Genomic DNA, 22,026 nt, shown 5'->3' with positions numbered 1-22,026 from the left:
CCCCAGATCCATTGATGTCAATAGGGGTTAGCCCGTCTCCATTAATCCACACAGATTGTGGTCTCCCGGTTAGGAAGTCGAGGATCGAGTTGCAGAGAGACCAGGTTCTGCAGCTTATTAATCAGGACTGTGGGATTGATGATATTAAACACTGAGCTATAGTCAATGAACAACATCCTGTCACAGGCTGTGCAGATTCACTACCCTTTGGTAAGGAAATTATTCCTGATCTTTGTTCTAACAGGATGTCCTAGTATTCTGAGGCTGTGCCCTGTGATCCCAGACTGCCCCGCTATCAGAAACATCCTCCCCACTCCATTGTAGGTCTTTCTATTTTTGATAGGTTTCAATGAGATTCCCTCATTCTTCTAAAGTCTAGCGAGTACAGGCCGAGAGCCAGCAAACAATCCTCGTGCATTAACCCTTTTATTGTCAGGATCATTCTTGTGAACCTCCTCTGGACCTTCTCCTATGTGAACACGTACCTTTTTAGATAAGGGGCCCAAAACAGTTCACAATACTCCAAGTGTGATCGGACCACTGCCTTATAAAGTCTGAGCGTTACATCCTTGCTTTTGTGTTGTAGTCTTCTTGAAATGAATGCTGACGTCACATTTGGTTTCCTTACCACGAAATCAACTGGCAAGTTGATCATTAGGAAATCCTGCACATCGGAGACGTGCCTGACCCTGGTCCCCAGGAGGGGACACACCACCGTGGCATCTCTCTTGCTGCCACAGAATCTCCTGCACATCCCCTGTACTGTGAGTCTGTTGTCATCACTGCTGTGATTGACCTTTCCTCCCGCGGAGCATCGGACCGGGGTGGCAGTATCACTGACACGACGGGCTGCTGTTCTCTGGTTCGTCATCCTCCCAGGGATATCCAAAGGAGTGTACTTGTTGCTGAGGGTCACAGCCACAGGGAGACATTGCACTGTCTGTCTCTTCCCCTTTCCAGTCATGGTAGTCACCAAACTGACCAACCCACTGAATCTCTGGTCTCAGCATCCTGGAAACTCTGGGTCTGTCCATCTCCAGCACCATTCCCACTTCTAGTGGTCACCCTTGTGCATTAATCCTTTTATTGCCAGGATCATTTGTGGCACCCTGTCAAAGAAAGCCTTTTGAAAGTCCAAATATATGACATCAGTGCATCCCCTTTATCCATCCTGTGTGTAATCTGCTCAGAAAGTATTCCAACAGGTTCATCAGGCAAGACTTTCCCTTAAGGAAACCGTGCTGACTTTGTCCTTTCTTGTCCTGTGTTTCCAATACTCCTTAACAATTCACTCCGGTATCTTCCCAACCACTGAGGTCAGTCCAACTGGTCTATAATTCCCTTTCTGCTGCCTTGTCTAATCCAGTATAGCTGTTCCCCTAGTAGCTCAATGACAAACTGCTCCAAAAAGCCATCTGTTCAGCATTCACCAAACTCACTCTCTTGAGATCTATTTCCAACCTGATTTTCCCAATTGACCTGCATGTTAAAATCTCCCCTGAATCCCATGAAATCTCGAATAACATTCCCTTTTTGACATGACTTTTCTATTTACTATTGTAATTTGTGGCCCACATCCCAGCAACGGTTGGGAGGCCTGTATATAGCTACCATCAGCGTCTTTTACCCTTGCAGTTTTTTAACTCAATTCACAAGGATTCAACATCTTCCAATCTTATGTCACATCTTTCTACTGATTTGTTACCATTCTTTATCAGCAGAGCCATTCCATCCCCATTGCCCACCTTCCTGTCTCTCTGATACGTGTAACCTTGGGCACTTAGCTCCCAACTACAAACATTCTTCAGCCGTGATTCAGTGATGGTCACGACAATCCGTAATAGGGCAATAAGATTATCCACCTTATTTCTTATACTCCGTGTATTGAGATATAACAGTTTGAGTACTGTATTTGCTACCCTTATTAATTCTGCATCCCTCATGCACTGATACTAACCCTGCTGGCTGCAGTTATGTCCTATCACCTGCCTGCCCTTCCTGACAGTGTGACTGCATGCAATCTTTGCTTTCTTTACCATCTGTCCTACCCTGAGTCCTTTCACACCTGTTCCCACACCCCTGCCAAATTAGTTTAAATCCTCCCCAACCGCTCTAACAAACCAGCAGTATGCCCACAAGAAAGCTAATCTCAGGGTTGTATATGGTGACAAATGTATTTTTATAATACATTTATTTTCAGCTTTGAACTTTGTAGTAGAGAGCCGGGTGTTGTACTGGTCTGTGTCCTCACTGGCCGGTGCTGTGCTCTGGCAGCTCAGTGTGCTTGGTATACAGTGTCAGTGTTTTTACTGAAGTGTGTCCTTATTACACAATTGATCTTGTCCACCCTGGAGCTTGGAAGATTCACTGGAGACCAGAATGTTTTTTTCAGACTATTATTGGGTAGAGAATCATTCTGTGATCATCGAGACTATTTGACCCATCAAATTTATACCACCTCCTGCTACAACATTTCCACAGTCCCCACTCTGTTCCCACAGCTCTGCAGGTCATTTCCCCTGAAGGACCTGTCTAATTCCTCTTTGAACACTGGTTGTTCCTTCCACCACTCTGCTGAGTCCCATATTTCCCAAGGTGAAGTCAAGAATGTCCCCCTCCCTGGTGGACGACATATTGTTTCAGGAAACCTTCCTGAACACAAATAATGCCCCATCCAAGCCTCAGGGTGTAACGGAGTCCCAGTTACTCTGAGGAGATATTCACTCACCAAATCTACTCTGTAGTTTTTGCATCATCCCATAACCTGCTAACATATCTGTTTCTGTCTCTTACTGGCTATTGGGAGGTCTGCAGTATAATCCCATCATGGTGATTGCACCTTTCTTATTCCTGATTTCTACCCACATTGTCTTACTGGATGAGCCTCTGGGATGACCTTGACCTTGTGACATTCTGCCTGATCAGCAGTACAGAGCCCGAACCTCATTCACCACCCTCTGGACTGTCTGAATCATCTGAATCCTGGAATGTTTATCTGTCAGTGCTGCCCTTCTCTCAGCCAGATCTCTGTAATGGCTGGATCACCGTGCCATGTACTAATCCAGGCTCTAAGTACGTCTGCCGTAACCGTTCTACACTGCACTGATATAAACACACTTCAGGCCCTCAGTGCCACTGTGCTCAGTAACTTGGCCTAACTTCACAGTGGTGTACTGAGCCAATGGCACCAACACGGGTGATGCTATCCGACTCAAACTGATTGGAAAGGCTGGTTCTGTTATAGGAGAGAAACTGGACACACTGGGGGCCGTGGTAAAACAAAGGACCCTACGGAAAATCCTGGCAATTCTGGACAATGTTTCTCACCCTCTGCATGCCACCTTGGCTGAACAGAGGAGCACCTTCTGTAACAGAATAAGACAACTCTGCTGCTCCAAGGAGCGCTGTATGAAGTCATTCTTACACTGGGCCATCAGGGTCAATAATGAGTCAACCTATAGCCGGGGAAGTGATGCCCCCCCCCCCCACCCCCATGTTAGACTGTTGGAGGTAACTTACTTTTTATTCTTTCTCCTGCTTCTCTTCTGATATTTGTATATCTGTGCACTTGTAATGCTACTGAGACACTGTAATTTATCCATTTGGACTTACTTTCTGTGTTAATCCACATCCGTCAATGCCAGTTACTGACCTCTTACTCTTCCCATCACCTGTCCTGAAGGAGAGCCCAATGACCCATGAAACTAAAACCCTCCATCCTGCACCAGCTCGTGAGCCACACATATAACTGTACCACACTTTTATTTCTTCCCTCGCCAGCAGGTGGCACTGGGATTTCCACCACCGCCGCCCCCCCCCCCCACCCCGACCCCGAGTTTCCACTTCACTTTTTCCCTAAATCCCTGAGCTCTCCTTGCAGGACTTTGTCTCTTTTGTTAGTGTCAATATGGACCACGACCTCTGGCTGCTCACCCTGCCCTTTCAGAATGGCCTGTACTTGTTCAGTTCCATCCTTGGCCCTGGTACCAGGGAGGTAATGCACCATCCTGCAGTCTGTCTCCTTACGACAGATACACTTGTCTGAGACCCCGGCTAAAGACTCCCCTGTCACTGAGGCTCACCGAGAACACAGAACAGTACAGCACAGGAACAGACCCTTCTTCCCATGATGTCTGTGCTGAACACGATGCCAAATGAAACTAAGTCTCTTCAGCCCGCTTATAATTCATAGAAAACATACATAGAAAATAGGTGCAGGAGTAGGCCATTCGGCCCTTCGAGCCTGCACTGCCATTTATTATGATCATGGCTGATCATCCAACTCAGAACCCCGCCCCAGCCTTCCCTCCATACCCCCTGACCCCCGTAGCCACAAGGGCCATATCTAACTCCCTCTTAAATATAGCCAATGAACTGGCCTCAACTGTTTCCTGTGGCAGAGAATTCCACAGATTCACCACTCTCTGTGTGAAGAAGTTTTTCCTAATCTCGGTCCTAAAAGGCTTCCCCTCAGTCCTCAAACTGTGGCCCCTCGTTCTGGACTTCCCCAACATCAGGAACAATCTTCCTGCATCTAGCCTGTCCAATCCCTTTGGGATCTTATACGTTTCAATCAGATCCCCCCTCACTCTTCTAAATTCCAACGAGTACAAGCCCAGTTCATCCAGTCTTTCTTCATATGAAAGTCCTGCCATCCCAGGAATCAATCTGGTGAACCTTCTTTGTACTCCCTCTATGGCAAGGATGTCTTTCCTCAGATTAGGGGACCAAAACTGCACACAATACTCCAGGTGTGGTCTCACCAAGGCCTTGTACAACTGCAGTAGTACCTCCCTGCTCCTGTACTCGAATCCTCTCGCTATAAATGCCAGCATACCATTCGCCTTCTTCACCGCCTGCTGTACCTGCATGCCCACTTTCAATGACTGGTGTATAATGACACCCAGGTCTCGTTGCACCTCCCCTTTTCCTAATCGGCCACCATTCAGATAATAATCTGTTTTCCTATTTTTGCCACCAAAGTGGATAACTTCACATTTATCCACATTAAATTGCATCTGCCATGAATTTGCCCACTCACCCATCCTATCCAAGTCACCCTGCATCCTCTTAGCATCCTTCTCACAGCTAACACTGCCACCCAGCTTCGTGTCATCCGCAAACTTGGAGATGCTGCATTTAATTCCCTCATCCAAGTCATTAATATATATTGTAAACAACTCAGGTCCCAGCACTGAGTCTTGCGGTACCCCACTAGTCACCGCCTGCCATTCTGAAAAGGTCCTGTTTATTCCCACTCTTTGCTTCCTGTCTGCTGACCAACTCTCCACCCACACCAATCCCTTACCCGCAATACCGTGTGCTTTAAGTTTGCACACTAATCTCCTGTGTGGAACCTTGTCAAAAGCCTTCTGAAAATCCAAATATACCACATCCACTGGTTCTCCCCTATCCACTCTGCTAGTTACATTCTCAAAAAATTCTATGAGATTCGTCAGACATGATTTTCCTTTCACAAATCCATGCTGACTTTGTCCGATCATTTCACTGCTTTCCAAATGTGCTGTTATCACATCCTTGATAACTGACTCCAGCAGTTTCCCCACCACCGACGTTAGGCTAACCGATCTATAATTCCCTGATTTCTCTCTCCCTCCTTTTTTAAAAAGTGGAGTTACATTAACCACCCTCCAATCCTCAGGAACTAGTCCAGAATCTGACGAGTTTTGAAAAATTATCACTAATGCACCCACTATTTCTTGGGCTACTTCCTTAAGCACCCTGGGATGCACACCATCTGGCCCTGGGGATTTATCTGCCGTCAATCCCGTCAATTTTCCTAACACCACTTCCCTACTAACATGTATTTCGCTCAGTTCCTCCATCTCACTGGACCCTCTGTCCCCTACTATTTCTGGAAGATTATTTATGTCCTCCTTAGTGAAGACAGAACCAAAGTAATTATTCAATTGGTCTGCCATGTCCTTGCTCCCCATAATCAACTCACCTGTTTCTGTCCGTAGGGGACCTACATTTGTCTTTACCCGTCTTTTCCTTTTTACATACCTATAAAATCTTTTACAGTCAGTTTTTATGTTCCCTGCCAGTTTTCTCTCATAATCTTTTTTCCCCTTCCTAATTAAGCCCTTTGTCGTCCTCTGCTGAACTCTGAATTTCTCCCAGTCCTCAGGTGATCCACTTTCTCTGGCTAATTTGTATTCTTCTTCTTTGGAATTGATACTATCCCTAATTTCTCTTGTCAGCCACGGATGCACTACCTTCCTTGATTTATTCTTTTGCCAAACTAGGATGAACAATTGTTGTAGTTCATCCATGCAACCTTTAAATGCTTGCCGTTGCATATCCACCGTCAATCCTTTAAATGTCATTTGCCAGTCTATCTTAGCTAATTCACGTCTCATACCTTCAAAGTTACCCCTCTTTAAGTTCAGAACCTTTGTTTCTGAATTAACTTTGTTTCATGTGATTCAATTCTCTGAATAATCATTTGGTTATCTAAAACCCTGTTAAATGTCATTATCATATCTGCTTCCACCACTCCCCATGGCAGCCCATACGCAGCCCTCACCACTCTGTACAGAAACAGAAATCTTACCTGTCTTAACGTCCAATTTTAAATTCTCACCCTGGCATTTTAAAGCTGCGCCTTCTCATATTTGATATTTCTACCCTGGCAAAATGATCTTGCCTGTTTACCTTGTTTACACCTCTGATAGTTCTATAATCTTCTGTCAGGTCTCCCCTCGGTCTCCTTCACTCCAGGGAAAACAGTCCCAGTCAGTCTGATCTTTCCTTGTAACTCAAGCCCCCAGAGCAGGTAACATTCCTGTGAATTGTTTCTGTACCTTTCCAGCTTAATCACATCCTTCCTCTCATGTGACCAGAACTGCACAGGGTACTCCTGGTGTGGTGTCATTATTGATTTGTACAACTGTAATGTGATGTCCCAACTCCTCTCAGAGCCTTTGCCGATGAAGACAAGCATGTTGTGCTCCTTCTTCACCACCTTGTCTGCCTGTGTTGGCACTTTCAGGGAGTAAGGTACCTGTGCCCCAGGTTTCTCTTTCATCAACACTCCTCAGGACCTTCCATTCACTGGGTATGTCCTGACCTGCTTTAACTTCCCAATATCCATCATTGTGCACTTGTCTGTCACAGTAACAACACTTCTCTGTTTCTCTGCACCAACACCCCAGCAGTAAATGTCAATGGACCATTCAGCTCTGAACCTTGATCATATATGGCTTTATGAACCACTCACTGCTCCTGTCTCTATTTTGTTGTGTAGTTCAGCACCTCAACCCCTCTCTATTTCTCTCATTTACAATTTATCTCCACATAAATAATAGTTTGACTTTTGATTCCTCCTACCACTCTACATGCCATCACACTTCACCACATTAAACTCCATTTACCATGTATTCTGCTCGCCAGCTTCCCAGGTCCCATTGAAGAGATGAAATGTCCAATCACAACATGTCCCCCACCACATTCCCTGTCATTGCCACCGTGGATTCCTCACTCTCTGCCCCTCCTCCGGGTCATTAATATCAATAATAAATCATTGACAATCCAGAACTGGTCACTGGGAAACTCCACTAGTTATATCATCCCAGTCTGAAACAGACCTGTTATTCTGTCTCAGTATGATGACCAGTCTTCAGTCAGTATTAACACACTTCCTTCCCAGTACTGAGCTCTGGTCTTGTGCACCAGCCTTACATGTGGCACCTTGGCAAATGGCTCCCGAAAATCCAAAAACACCACTTCTCCAACTTCCCCTGTAAAGTCTCAAATCTCTGGTGTGTTTGTCAAACATGACTTAACATTCAACAACCCAGGTTACAGGGTCCAAGACCAGGTTCCAGATGGACGGGGTGGTGAAGAGGCTTTTGGAACACTGGCCTTCACTCAGGGCCCCGAATATAGAAGCTGGGATGAGATGTTGCAGTTGTCCAACACGTTGGTTTGGACACATTTTGCAAATAGTGTTTAGTTTTTGTGACCCTGCTGTATGACAGACACCATTCAGCTGGAAAGAGTACAGAGGAGATTTATGGGGATGTTACTGGATCTCAAAGGATTTGTGGAAAGGTGTTTTGGATAATTTTCCCTGTAATGTTGGAGAATGAGTGCTGATATTGCAGAGGTGTATAAAATCATGAGGGACCTGGAGGCTGGAAATGGAATGAGCTGCTAGGGGGAATGGTTGAGTCAGGTACATTAAAAAAGCACTTGGACAGATAGATGGAAAGGAAAGGTTTTGAAGTATCTGGGCCAAATGCAGAGACATGGGACAAGGAAGAGGATAACCTTCTTCATAATGTGGTGGTGAGGGGGTTACAGACCACAAGCTCAGATGGGAACTTTGGTCATCGTGGAATCTGTGTGAACCTGACTGTAGACATTGAACTTTTCCAAATAATTTGTTATTTCTTGATAGATTATCAACTCCAGTACCTGAAGTGAAGTTAACAGGACTACAGTTACCTGCTTTTTATCTTCCACCCTTCTTCAGCAATGGTTTTCAACTCCACTGGGACCTTTCTGTAACAGTGAGTTTTGACAAACTTCAATGTCTCTACTTTCTCTACAGACTTCCTGTGAAACCCTCCAGTGCAGGTTGTTGGGACCTGGTAAAGTTTGCTTTTAGTCCCATTAGTTTCTCCCTTGTGATGCCAATTGTTACACATTATGGCACAATGTTGAAATATCACCGTTAGATATCTATGGGATGTTTGCTGTGTCCCACTGTGAGCACTAATGCAAATTACTGAGTTAACTTCTCTGCGTGTTCCTTGTTACTTTTAGCTTTTCACTGGTTCCTAGAAAATCTCTGATTCTCTTGTGCACCACCAGTGCCTCTTTGTATGTTCTTTGATTTAATATTTCCTTGAATGCCTTTGACCACACCCCAGGATCTTGAGGCCGCTCCTACCAATGTTGTCTTTCCCTCCCCCTTTCACCATCATTGTCCCTACATATAAAGTTCCTATGAAAATTTACAGCATTGAATCTCAGTGGATTGAATTTGGCTTTTTTTGAAACCAATCAATGGAAAAAGACTCTTTTGTGTCAAAGCGAAAACAAATCTCTACAAAATGCTCTCAACTATTTACAAATCTAAAACACAAAATAATTGTCTGTTTAAGTATTCACCCCCTTTAATATGACACACCAAATCATCATTGGTGCAGCCAATTAGTTTTCCATGTTGCATGATCAGTTAAATGGAGATCACCGTGTGCAGTCAAGGTGTTTCAATTGATTGTAGTAATAGTACACCTGTAAGTGGAAGGTCGAGCTGCTGGTGAGTCAGTATCCTGGGAGAAACTACACCGTGAAGACAAATCAACACTCCGAGCTGCTCTGCAAACAGGTAATTGACAAACACAAGCCAGGAGATGGATACAAGAACATTTCCAAGTCACTGAATGCCCTTGGAGTACAGTTAAGTCACTCATCCAGAAGTGGGAAGAATATGGCACAGCTGTAAATCTGCCAAGAGCAGGCTATCCTCAAAAACTGAGTGGCCATGCAAGAAGGGGCCAGTGGGGGAGGCCACCAGGAGACCTATGATAACTCTAGATGAGTTACAAGCTTCAGTGGTGGGAGAGATTGTGCAAACATCAACTGTTGCCCGGGTGTTTCACCAGTCGCAGCTTTACGGGAGAGTGGCAGAGAAAAAGCCAGTGTTGAAAAATGCTCTCATGAAATCTTGCCTGAAGTTTGCCAGAATTGTTGGGAGCTCTGAAGTTAGTTGAAAGAAGATTCTATGGTCTGATGAAAACAAAATTGAATTTTTTGACCATCACAAACACTAAGTTTGGAGTAAGCCAAACACCGCACAACATCAAAAACACACCATCCCTACCGTGAAGTATGGTGGAGGCTGCATCATCCTGTGGGTGTGCTTCACTGCAGCAGGCCCTGAAAGGCACATAAAGGTAGAGGGTAAAATGAATGCAGCAAAATACAGGGAAATCCTGGAGGAAAACCTAATTCAGTCTTCAAATGAACTGCAACTTAGGAGAAAATTAATTTTCCAGCAAGACAATGACCGCAAGCATAAAACCAAAGCTGCAAAGGAATGCCTTAAAACAACAAAGTTAATGTCCTGGAGTGGCTTTGTGAGAGTCCAGACCTCAATCCAATTGAGGATTTGTGGCTGGACTTGAAAAGAAGTGTTCACTCACCAACCCATGCATTCTGACAGAGCTTCAGCAGTTTTGTAAAGAAGAATGTGGAAAAATTGCAGTGTTCATATGTGCAAAGCTGATAGACACCTATTGACACAGACTCAACTGTAAATACTGCCAAAGGTGCATCAACTAATTACGGATTTGAAGGAGGTAAATACTAAGGCAATGAATTATTTTGTTTCATATTTACAATTAATTTAGATTTGTTTTCACTTTGACACCGTGGAGTCTTTTCTGTTGATCAGTGTCAAAAAAGCCAAATTAAATCCATTGCAAAAGAATAAAACATAATAACTTCTAAGGAGACTGAACATTTTTTATAGGCACTGTATCCACTCCTTCAGCAGCAGGTTATGAACAAATCCAACCTGCTCCTTTCCATTTTGCTGATTCTGTGTGGAACATTGAATATAGTGGAATGTCAAAGTCCCAGTCTCTGCAACCATGTCCCTGCCAATAGCTGTTACATCAAACATATTCATCAGTACACAATATGGAACAGATGGCAACCTGCCCTTCGGCCCAGAATATCTGCGCCAATCATAATAATGATCAGACTTTATAAAGTACTGGGGAGGTCTCACTGGAGTATTGTGAGCAGTTTTCGGCCCTTTATCTCAGGAAGGATGAGCTGAAACTCAATGGGTTTCAAAGGACGTTCTCCAGATTGATTGCAGGATGAAACAGGTTGCCACATGAAGAGTGTTTGATGGCTCTGGGCCTGTATTCACTGGAATTTTTGATCAATGAGGGGTGGCCCAATTGAAACCTATCGAATGGTGAAACACAGTCATAAAGTGGATGTGCAGAGGATTGGAGTGACTAATATCAGGACACAGCCTCAGAATAGAGGAGCATCCTTGTAGAATGTGGAGATGGGGATTTTTTTTCACCAGAGAGTGGTTCATCTGTGGAATTCATTGCCACACGGAGCTGTCAAGCCAGGTCTTTATGTATATTTAAGGCAGAGGTTGATAGATTCTTGATTGGTCAGAGTATGAAGGGATACAGGGGAAAGGCAGGAGACTGGGGCTGAGAGGAAAAATGGATCAGCCACAATGAAATGTCGGAGCAGACTCGATGGGCCAAATGGTCGAATTCTGCTCCTATATCTTAGTCTGTGTCACCTCCTCAATGATTTTTATCAAGCATGATCTCCCTACACAAAACCATGTTGAATGTCCCTAAGCAGGCCATGCCTTTCTGAATGTGCATAAATCCTGTACCTCAATATCCTCCCCAGTAGCTTCTCTGCCACTGAAATGAGGCTGCCTTGCCTATAGGTTCCTGGATTCTTGTTATTTCCCTTCTTGATCAAAGCTGCAACATTTCCGACACTCCAGTCCTGTGGGACCTCACATGTTGTGATCGAAGACACATAGATCCTTGTCAAATCACCGGCAATCTGCTCACTTGTTTCTTTCACTGTTGTAGGATATTTGCCTTCAGGCCCTGGAGTCTTAGCCATCTTATTGCTTTTCAGACGTCCCAGCACAACCTGCTCCTTAATCTCAAAATGTCTCTGCACATTCGCATGCCTCATTCTGTTTTCATTGCCATTCAATTCCTTCACTTCAGTAAATACTGACACAACGTACTCATTTAGTACCTCAGCCACTTGATCTGACTTCAACCACATCATTCCTCCTTTAATCTTGAGTCGACATTTCTATTCTCTGGTTATCCTCGTCTTATTAATACAAATCACAAGGCCTTGGGATCATCTTTGGTCCTACATTACAAGGACAGTTTGAGGCCCCTTTTGGCCTTTCCTATCACCTGCTTTAGCATTTCCCTGCTACCTTTATATTCCAAAGGTACCCAGTCTGACTTTAGCTTCACAAATTTTCCATAACCTTTTGACTAAATTTAGGATCTCTCTGCTTGTCTAAAGATGCCTTACTTACCATCCTTCTCCTCACTCCTCACCGGAACATGCTGATCCTGAACTCAGAGTTGCTGGTCTTTAAACAACTCCCACACATCAGATGTGGACTTGTCTGACAGTGGCTGCTCCCAATCAATGTTGCCTGGCTCCTGTCTTCCTCCGTCCTGACTTGTCCTCCTGCAAATTAGTACCTTCATACAAGATCTACTTTTATTTTTACTTGTAACTAAGAAAAAAAGAAACTTGTGATCACTGTTCCCAAAATGTTCACTGACTCTCAACTGTCACCTGGCCTGGCTCATTCCCATCTGTTCTCACCTCTGGTTGGGCCCTGTACATAATGTTTCAAACACCTCTCAGATTCACTGAAGAAATCTGGCGCATTTAAGAATTAAGCAAGTTCCAGTTAATCTAGAGAAGATAATGTCCCCCCACTGGTTGTTGCGGGGCCAATACAAACGCCCCAACAGTGTAACTGCAGATTGCCTCTGTTTGCTGTGACATTCCCAGTGAGGTAACCTCTGCATTTTTAACCCCCCACTCACATGTAAAACAATGAATCCCAGGAATGTTGAGCTGCCAGCCCTGTCCGTCCGATAACATAGTACTCCTAGTGTTGAAATAAACTCATTTCAGCCCATCAGTCCCACCATGTTTATTGGCCTGACATTGGCTCTCGTTCTTTTCAAACTGTGTGTGAGGGAGTTTTGTTTTTCGCTGGAGCGCTGAGTGTCGGATGAATCGTTGGAAATTGGTGGTTGTGGTAAAGTGAAGGCGGAGCTGGACGATGAGAGGCCGGTCTCGGCTCTGTCCGTCACTCTGACTCTGTCTCCTCCCCTCCCCGCCTCTGTCTCTCTGCGCGTTTCTCGGGCAGGTCGGGGCGCTGTGTATAAAAGGAGACAGCAGTAGGCAGTTTGTCAGTGAGCAGCGACCTGAGTGAGGCAGCATCATGTCTGGCAGAGGGAAAGGAGGCAAAGGACTGGGCAAAGGCGGAGCCAAGCGGCACCGTAAAGTGCTCCGTGATAACATCCAGGGCATCACCAAACCGGCCATCCGCCGTCTGGCTCGCCGTGGCGGCGTCAAGCGGATCTCGGGTCTGATCTACGAGGAGACCCGCGGGGTGCTGAAGGTTTTCCTGGAGAATGTGATCCGGGATGCGGTCACCTACACCGAACACGCCAAGCGCAAGACGGTCACTGCCATGGATGTGGTGTACGCTCTGAAACGCCAGGGCCGCACTCTCTATGGCTTCGGCGGCTGAAAAACTCCCACTTCCTCCCGAGCACAAAACAAAGGCTCTTCTAAGAGCCACCCACCGCCTCACAGTCGGAGCCGTATCCACAACCTTTTAATTATTTTTATCGATACATTCCGCTGAGTTACATTTGAAACAGATTAATCGGTTCAGTTTGCAATATTCCTGCGAATCTGCCATTTCCAGTCGGTGATTACTTCAGAACCTCTGAACGCGTTAAGATCGATCTTCATCCTTTTATCTGTCTCGGACAGGAATCAGTTCACTCCTTTAGAGAAGCGACTCCGTAATTATGCATTTAAATCTTAGCTCAGGGGATTAGATATTAAATTTATTAAATGAAACTCAAATTGTATAATGCGTGATAAAACTAACGGTAAATAATTTTTTAAAAAGTCTTCCAGCACCGTTGCTGGGTGCTCTGAAATTGGCGGGCAATTTGAAATTGATCCTGCGCCAATCACACTGTATTCTGATCCGATGAAGTCCAACCGCCAGTAAATTCCTAGAACTCCTTCTGTACATGGTATTAGAGGGCGTTTTTTTCTCTCTCTCTGGAGCTCTGTGTTTCGGACAAACCGTTGGAAATTGCCGGGTGTATTAAAGTGAAGACGGAGCTGGACGATGAGAGGCCGCTCTCGGCTCTGTCCGTCACTCTGACTCTGTCTCCTCCCCTCCCCGCCTCTGTCTCTCTGCGCGTTTCTCGGGCAGGAGTGGTGGCAGAGGATTGGAGGATGGGTCATGTTATCCAGTAACTTAGGATCGAAGGAAAACCAAACACAAGACCATTGTGCAGATGCTGATGGAGGGTCTCGGCCTGAAACGTTGGCTGTTTCCAGTTTCTCATAGATGCTGCCTGGCCTGCTGAGTGCCTCCAGCACTGCGCGTGTATCGCTGCGAGGAAAAGCCCGGGAGCTGAGTCAGGGCTGCTGCTGTTGTCCATTTATTAAAGACTCGGCTGATAACGTCACTGCCCGGCTCAGCAAATTTACCGATGTCACTAAAGTTGGTGATATCGTGGAGTGTGAAACAATGTAACTAACATTACAACAGGACGGTGATCAATGAGGTCACTGATTTGAGGAATGACAGATAAATGTGAGATGTTCCATTGTCATTGACGAACCAGGGCAGAACTGCCGTGGGGAATGGTCTGGCCCTGGGAGTGCTGTAAAACAGAGATATCGGGGTGCGGATATCGAATTCCTTCAGAGTGTAAACACAGGTAGTCAGGACGGTGAAGAAGCTGTTCGCCACACTCGCATTCAGCGGGCAGAGTATCGGGCACTGGACTGTGACGTCACATTACAGCTCTACCAGCCTCGGGGAAACTACTCTCGGAGCACGGAGTACAGTTATAGTTGCCCTGGGATCAGAGGGTGACATTAAACTGGAGAGGGTGCAAAAGGGATTTAACAGGAGGCTGCATAGGCCAGGACCTTTCTCACCAGAGTGTATGTGACATTAGAGAGGTGATAAAATAATGGCAGTCATAGATACGGTCAACAGTGAATCTGTTATCTCCAGGTTTATGGAGTTGGAAGCGAGAGATTACAGATATAAAGTGAGAGAGGAAAGATTTAAATAGGACCCTGAGGAGCAGGTTTTGTACACAGAATGTGCTGTTTACATGGAACAAACTACCCCAAGTGGTGGTGTAGGTGGGCACAGTTGCAATATCTCTTGGACTGTGGAGAGGGAAGTTTCACAGGGACATGGGCCAAATGCAGGCAACTGACAATAATTTTGTTTGGCCACTTGGTCAGCATGGATGTGTTGGGCTGAAGGACCTGTTTCTGTGCTGCATAACTCAGTGACTATGTCTGCTGCTGTGGCAGTGTCAGTAGTGAGAAGGTTTGGGGGATGTAGACAGGAGAGTGAATGGTTGAGGATGTGGCAGATGGAACAGAATGTGGGGAAATGTGTGATCACCCATTCCCAGGAACAAACTGTAAGAGTTATTTCCACACAGGGATGTTCAGAGGGACCTGGGCGTCCTTGTAAACAAATCACTTGAGTTAACATGCAGATACAACAAGTAATGAGAGTGCCTGTACTGTGCTGTACTATTCTATGTTCTATTTATATGGGAGGCAGGGTTTGAGGGTTGGCACAACATTGTGGGCCGAAGGGCCTGTACTGTGCTGTACTATTCTATGTTCTATGTTCAAACAGTATTTTGTCCTGTGATCCATGGGGATTGTACAAGAGGGTACAGAGGTCTCACTGGGATTATACATGGCCCTGGTGAGAACACACCTTGAGTATCGTGTCCAGGTTTGGTCACACTTCCTCAGGAAGGATATCCCTGCAATAGAGGGAGTGCAGTGACTGTTCCCCACACTGACTGGGTTGGTTCCAGGGATGGAAGGTTGGTTATATGAGAGGAGAGTGAGTGCGCTGGGTCTGCATTCCCTGCTGTTCATGAGAAAACGAGGAAATCTGTTAGATTCTTTCAGGATATGACAGGCAATAGGCAAGGAGGATCTTTCCCCTGAATGAGAACTCCATAACTGAGGAAAATACCCTCAGAATGAGGCGTAAATCACAAACACGAGAGAATCTGCTGATGCTGGAAATCAAACGCAACACACACAAAATGCTGGAAGAACTCAGCAGGACAGGCAGCCTCTATGAAAAAGAGTAAACAGTCGACACTTCGGGCCGAGACACTTCATCAGATCTCAGGGTGAAGATTCTCAGCCCGAAGCATCGACTCGTTACTCTTTCCCATAGGTGCTGCCTGGCCTGCTGACTTCCTCCAGCATTTTGTGTCTGTTGCTCAGAATGAGGTGACAAGCATTCAGGATGGAAATGAGATATTTTGTTAATCAGAGAACAAAGAACTTCTGTATTCCTTATATAAGTAATGTGGAGCCTCAGTTGCTGGGTTGAGTCAAAGCTGAGATCAACAGTCTCTGGGAGAGATTTAGTCACTAAGTGAGTCCATAAGACCATAAGATACGGGAGCAGAATTCGGCCATTTTGCCTGTCGAGCCTTCTCTGGCATTTCATCATCACTGATCAATTTTTCCTCTCAGCCCCAATCTCCTGCCTTCCATTGTATCCCTTCATGCCCTGACCAATCAAGAATCTATCAATCTCTGCCTATACCCAGTGATTTGGCCTCCACAGCTGCCTGTAGCAAAAAAATTCACAGATTCACCACTCTCTGGCTGAAGAAATTCCTCCTCTTTTCCATTCTAAAAGGATGACCCTCTATTGTGAAGCTGTGTGGTCCAGTTTTAGACACACCCATCACAAGAAAAATCCTCTCCACATTCACTCAATCAAGCCCTTTCACTATTTGATAGGTTTCAATTTGGTAACCCTTCTTTCTTCGAAGTTCCAATGAATAGAGGCCCAGAGCCGTGAAACTCTCTTCATTAGGCAAGCCATTTAATCCTGAGTAAAATTCTCCATTTGTGATGTCATGTCAGCACAAAAAAATCTGGATTTCAGAGATGTTTGCATTTTGGAATTATGGACCAATCTGCACAGCCCTAATCACTAATTTGTACTGCAGTGAACACTGTTAATTTAACCCATGCAATCCCAGGCATACAGATGCAAAATAAAGACAATTCTAAACTGAAAGTAGGAAAGTTGAACCTTACTTGGAGGTAAAGCCTGATTACTAGGCCTCAGAACATTCTACTCCCCAAATGGTCAAAATAAAGCCAAGTAACAAGGTCTAAAATACCCACAACATGCAGAGTTACATGCCTCTCATTACCTTGATCCATGGGATAAACACAAGCGGGCCTGATTAACCCTGGCTGGGTTGTCTGGGTGAGGATGTCTCATGATTAAAGACCCAAAACACTCAATGACCCCAGGTTGCATTACTGACGATGTGTCCCTTTGCAACACCCGGTTCATTAAGCCAAGTGGTGTCAGGCCACATTAATGAAGGGAATGGGCCAGATTGAAGTGGCTACACTACACTACCCTATCCACCATAGCCCCACCTATCTCACTATACTAAACTCCACAGCATTATCTCTCCCAGCCCCACATATACATCCACCAGCCCTACCCTCAAACCTAATCCTGAGGTCCAAGGGGGCACACACCCCCACTAACCCTGGGCACACCCCCACAAACCCGATGACCAGTGTAAGGAGAAGGAAGATGCAATAAAGGCAAGTGTTGGACTTGGTTGATGAAGGCATGGGCCAGATCAAAGTGGCAGCGTTGTGTGACACTGAATCTAGAGTGACGAGATGAAGAAGCACAAGAGGGATGATTCTCCCACTGCCGGCATAATCTGTTTGTTATTTTGATTTTGTTCTGATAGTCTTCTGTCTGTTTGAATATTTTGGTATAATTCATACTTAATTTCAGTGTTTCTTGTCAGTGTTGTGTCTCTGATGCAATGTGTCTGTGATGCTGCTACAAATACTTTGATCCTTTCACCTGTGCATAAATAAACTCGATTTAAACTTTACACTGAAATGTCCAAATCTCTCCTTCACTCTCCTGCAGCCCTATGTCATGAACTAAATGTCCTAGTGTTTAATTTTACAATATTTCATCTGATTTTATTTTCATTCGGCTTTTGAAATTTGCCTTTCCCTTTTCAATTTCAGCCCGCAGCCCGGCCTGTCTCTGCCCTTCAGTACTTCCTCCCGCATTAAACGACAGCGGTAAACCCCGCCCATTGGCGCCGCTTCCCATCCCCCAGCGTTCCGATTGGTGATTCATTTCTCCAAACAGCCAATAGAAATGCTCAGTATTCCCATCCTCATTAACATACCGCTTTGGGCGCTGCCTATTTAATCCGCGCTCCGAACAGCTTCTGCTTATTATTGTGTTTGAAACCGACGAGGAAATGCCGGATCCAGCAAAACCCGCTCCCAAGAAGGGCGCCAAGAAAGCTTTGTCCAAACCAGCGAGCAAGACTGGCAAGAAGCGCAAGAGGTCGAGGAAGGAGACTTACGCCATCTACATCTACAAAGTGATGAAGCAGGTTCACCCCGACACCGGCATCTCCTCCAAGGCCATGAGCATCATGAATTCATTCGTCAACGATATTTTCGAGCGCATCGCGGGCGAGGCTTCCCGCCTGGCCCATTACAACAAGCGGTCAACCATCAGCTCCCGGGAGATCCAGACCGCCGTGCGCCTGCTGCTGCCCGGGGAGCTGGCCAAGCACGCCGTGTCCGAAGGGACAAAGGCGGTGACCAAGTACACCAGCTCCAAGTGAAGACAAGTTCACTGACAAAACAAACCGGAAAATCAAAGGCTCTTTTAAGAGCCACTCAACAGTTTCATTAAAAGAGTTACACGATGTTGAGACATGGAATTGAGGTAAATTTGGAATTTTTTGTTGAAATGCTCATTCAGAATCTTATCCCCGTTAATCAGAACTTGCTGTCCGCTGCTTAGTATAATCCCAATTTCTCTGTTAATTCCTGCCAACTGCCCAGACACGGAATCGTTACACACCCCTTTCCCCGTCGCTTCCTCTCGGTCATCAGATTTCTCTGACATGGACGCTAATATTTCTGGTTTAATTACCGTGGGTTCATTGAGCTTTGTCCCATTTTCGATACTTCTCTTAACCCCATTCCGACGCAAGAGCTGAACACTGTCACGGGTCGTTCCGAGTATTTGTTAAAGCTCCACTTTCTGACGGGCAACCCGTTGCTAAACTGACTTGAGTTTACACAATGACCGACCGCGAACAGCAGCTGAGAACCGGTTTTATTCCAATCGTTTATCAATTGAAAGATATCGGTGAACTAATTTCTCAGACACTATCGCAATATTAACTACGCTTTGTTTAAGTGTGTCGGACTCCAGTAACGGGGGTAAAGAGCCGACAAACAAGCCTGTTGCGGTTTAATTTCAGCAACAAAGGCTTTTTTGGCGGTGTATTGCAAATTTCAGTTTATTTCGGCGGTTAGACGGTATTTTCCGCGCTTCTACAGTTGCTGTCTCTTGATTGGTGAATAAGGCAGCTCTGTGATTGGAGTATTTGCTCTTTCCAATCAGAACAGGCACCGGTTCACCAATCATAAACGCCCCACTACATTCCGCACCCCCCCGCCCCGCCTGCATCAGAAGGGCGATTTCCAGAAGCCTGTTTTCTAATGGTCAAAACTTCAAGTTTATTTCTGATTTATCAAATCTATGTGATGTTATATGTATTCAGGAAACCTGATTGCTATCGCATTTAAGTTCTTCCTTCCAGTGTTATATTGTAATTAAGCGTGATAGATTAGTTGGTAGAGGAGGTGGTGTTGCAAGTTTTTTTTAAAGAGAGGGAGAGGGCATAGAGTTGTGGATGTAAATGAAATGTATGAGGCATTTGAAGACACATTTGATTCCACAGGTAGGGGCAATAAAGTGGTATATTATTATAACATCGACTGTACCTCTTCCTAGAGGTGCTGCCTGGCCTGCTGCGTTCACCAGCAACTTTTATGCGTGTTGCTTGAAATTCCAGCATCTGCAGATTTCCTCGTGTTTGTGTATTATTATAACCATTGTGGAAAGCTTCCGATTGATTTGTTGGAGAGCATACGTAGCTCTAGCTCACTATGGGTTGTATGATGTGGGGATTTTAACACATAGTTAGTTCACTGTGGGGTTGTTCTCAGATTGGTGATATTTTGTTTATAGAAGAGTTTCAGATATTTCATATCCTGTTAGTCTTTATGGTGGGAGAGGTACGAGATTTAATGTTCATAATAGTTCTGAAAATGCTGTAAATTTAACTTTAGTTTTGAATATTGGAGTGAGTAGTGGGATGTCATGGGAGATGAGGCATTGGGGAGTGATCATTTTCCTATGTTTATAAGCTTGAGTTTGGATTTATATAGGGGGCATGAGGCCACTTTTAGGAGGTGGAGCTCTGGTAAAGCAAATTGGGAGAAGTTTGAATGTTTTATGTGCTGAGCGTCTGTCTGGGCTGAATGGTGAGGATGATGTGGATTTCTGCAAAGAAACGTTGTCACATTATTCATCAAATAGTGGTGGAAGAGATTCAATTTAAAAAGTGCATTAGTGGGAGAAAAGCTGTACCGTGGTGGACGGAGGAGTGTGCAGAGGCAGTTACTGAGAGAAACGTGGCATTTCCGAAAGTTAAGTATCACTCTCCGCGTGATCATATTAAGTGTAACAGGTCACAGGCCGTGCTGAGGAAAGTAATGAAGCTTGTGAAAAAGATTTACTGGAGGTCACATTGTGAAAGTATTGGAAGGACTATTAAACTTGAAGATGTTTGGGGAATGACTAAGAAAATGGGGGTGTGGGATTCATAGGGTTCCGAATATTGATTAAAGAAGGTAATACAATTGTTCCTGAAGGAGAGACGGTTGAGTCCTGGCTCGGTCATTTGCTGCAATTCATAATCAAAATAGGTGGAGAGACTAAACAATGTAGCGATAAGGTTTTACAAGAATACCTTAATGTGTTGGAAACCAGCTGTAGCAATGATAGTATTAGTGATGTAGAGTTTCTTTGTGTGAATTTAAGAAAGCTATTTATAGTACAGGTCAGACGGCTCCAGGAAAGGATGATACATGTTATTGCATGTTTAAACATATGGTCAACAACTCTCTTGAGATAATATGACATTTTTAAAATCATAATTGAAGTTCAGGCCATCTTCCCTCCTCATGGAAAATGGCAATTGTAGTGTCTATTCTAAAACCTGGGAAACCCCTGATGGATCCTCCTAGTTATAGACCAATATCACTGACGTCCCATTTGTGTAAACTTACGGAATGGATGGTGATAGTGTGGTTGAATTATATTTTGGAAAAGGGAGGTGATGTGCTGTTGTTAACAGACTGGATTAATTTGAGGGGCAAGTGCTGGTTCCACGCCACATGTTTCAAAAGCAGTCAATGATTTTATGCAGAAAACTCCGCAGCTACTTGAACACAGCAAGCTTCCACAAACAATATACTCAATGGAGACGTCAATCCATGGCCTCGTATACTGTCGCAATGAGGCCACACTCAGGTAGGAGGAACAACACTTTGTATTCTGTCTGGGCAGCCTCCAATCTGATGGCATGAACATCTACTTCTTGATCTTCCAGTCATGCCTCCCCTCGCTCATCATTCCCCATCCCCCTTTCCCTCTCATTGCCTGCCCATCGCCTCCCTCTGGTGTTCCTCCCCCCTTTTCTTTCATCCACGGCCTTCTGTTCTCTCCTGTCAGACTCCCCCTTCTCCAGCCCTGTATCTCTTTCACCAAACAACTTCCCAGCTCTTTACTTCATCCCTCCCTCTCCCAGTTCCACCTGTCACTTTGTGTTTCTCTCTCCCTTCCCCACCTTTAAAATTTACTCCTCATTGTTTTTTCTCCAGTCCTGCTGAAGAATCTCGGCCCAAAACGTCAGCTGTACTTTTATCCACAGATGCTGCCTGGCCTGCAGAGTTTCTCCAGCATGTTGTGTGTGTTCCTTGGATTTCCAGCATCTGCAGATTTTCTCCTGTTTATTACTCAATGTCAACAAGCATTTTATATGACACTGTCACAGTCCCACTCATTTAGAAATGCAGATATGAAACTCGAGGTTCAGCAGATGCTGGGAATAAACTCTGAAGTGACACACACAAAGTACTGCGGGAACTCAGCAGGTCAGGCAGCAGCTAAACAGAGGAATAAACAGTCTAGATAGGATGAAGTGTCTTGGCCCATAATATCAACTATTTATTTGTCTGCACAGATGCTGCTGG

The 22,026-nt window shown here is 45.0% G+C and overlaps 2 protein-coding genes and 1 long non-coding RNA gene across 3 annotated transcripts in view; 1 reads left to right on the top strand and 2 right to left on the bottom strand.

Moving 5' to 3' along the window:
- The window catches only part of LOC140188910 (uncharacterized), an 838,801-nt gene that overhangs the window by 224,947 nt on the left and 591,828 nt on the right, over positions 1-22,026 (bottom strand). The gene's annotated exons all lie outside the window — the stretch shown is intronic.
- LOC140188914 (uncharacterized) overlaps positions 9,857-22,026 on the bottom strand; it is a 37,094-nt gene continuing 24,924 nt past the window's right edge. The window contains exon 3 of the long non-coding RNA XR_011883417.1: positions 9,857-9,912. This is a non-coding gene — a long non-coding RNA (uncharacterized lncRNA). The remainder of the gene's footprint in view (positions 9,913-22,026) is intronic.
- On the top strand, positions 18,158-18,536 carry LOC140188874 (histone H2B-like). Its single transcript, XM_072245535.1, has one exon. It carries the CDS (start codon positions 18,162-18,164, stop codon positions 18,534-18,536), a length of 375 nt encoding a protein of 124 aa, XP_072101636.1. The 5' UTR covers positions 18,158-18,161.

The sequence above is a fragment of the Mobula birostris genome, chromosome 28, assembly GCF_030028105.1.
Source record: "Mobula birostris isolate sMobBir1 chromosome 28, sMobBir1.hap1, whole genome shotgun sequence".
Classification (NCBI taxonomy): domain Eukaryota; kingdom Metazoa; phylum Chordata; class Chondrichthyes; order Myliobatiformes; family Myliobatidae; genus Mobula; species Mobula birostris.
This window is presented reverse-complemented; position numbering and strand designations above follow the sequence as displayed.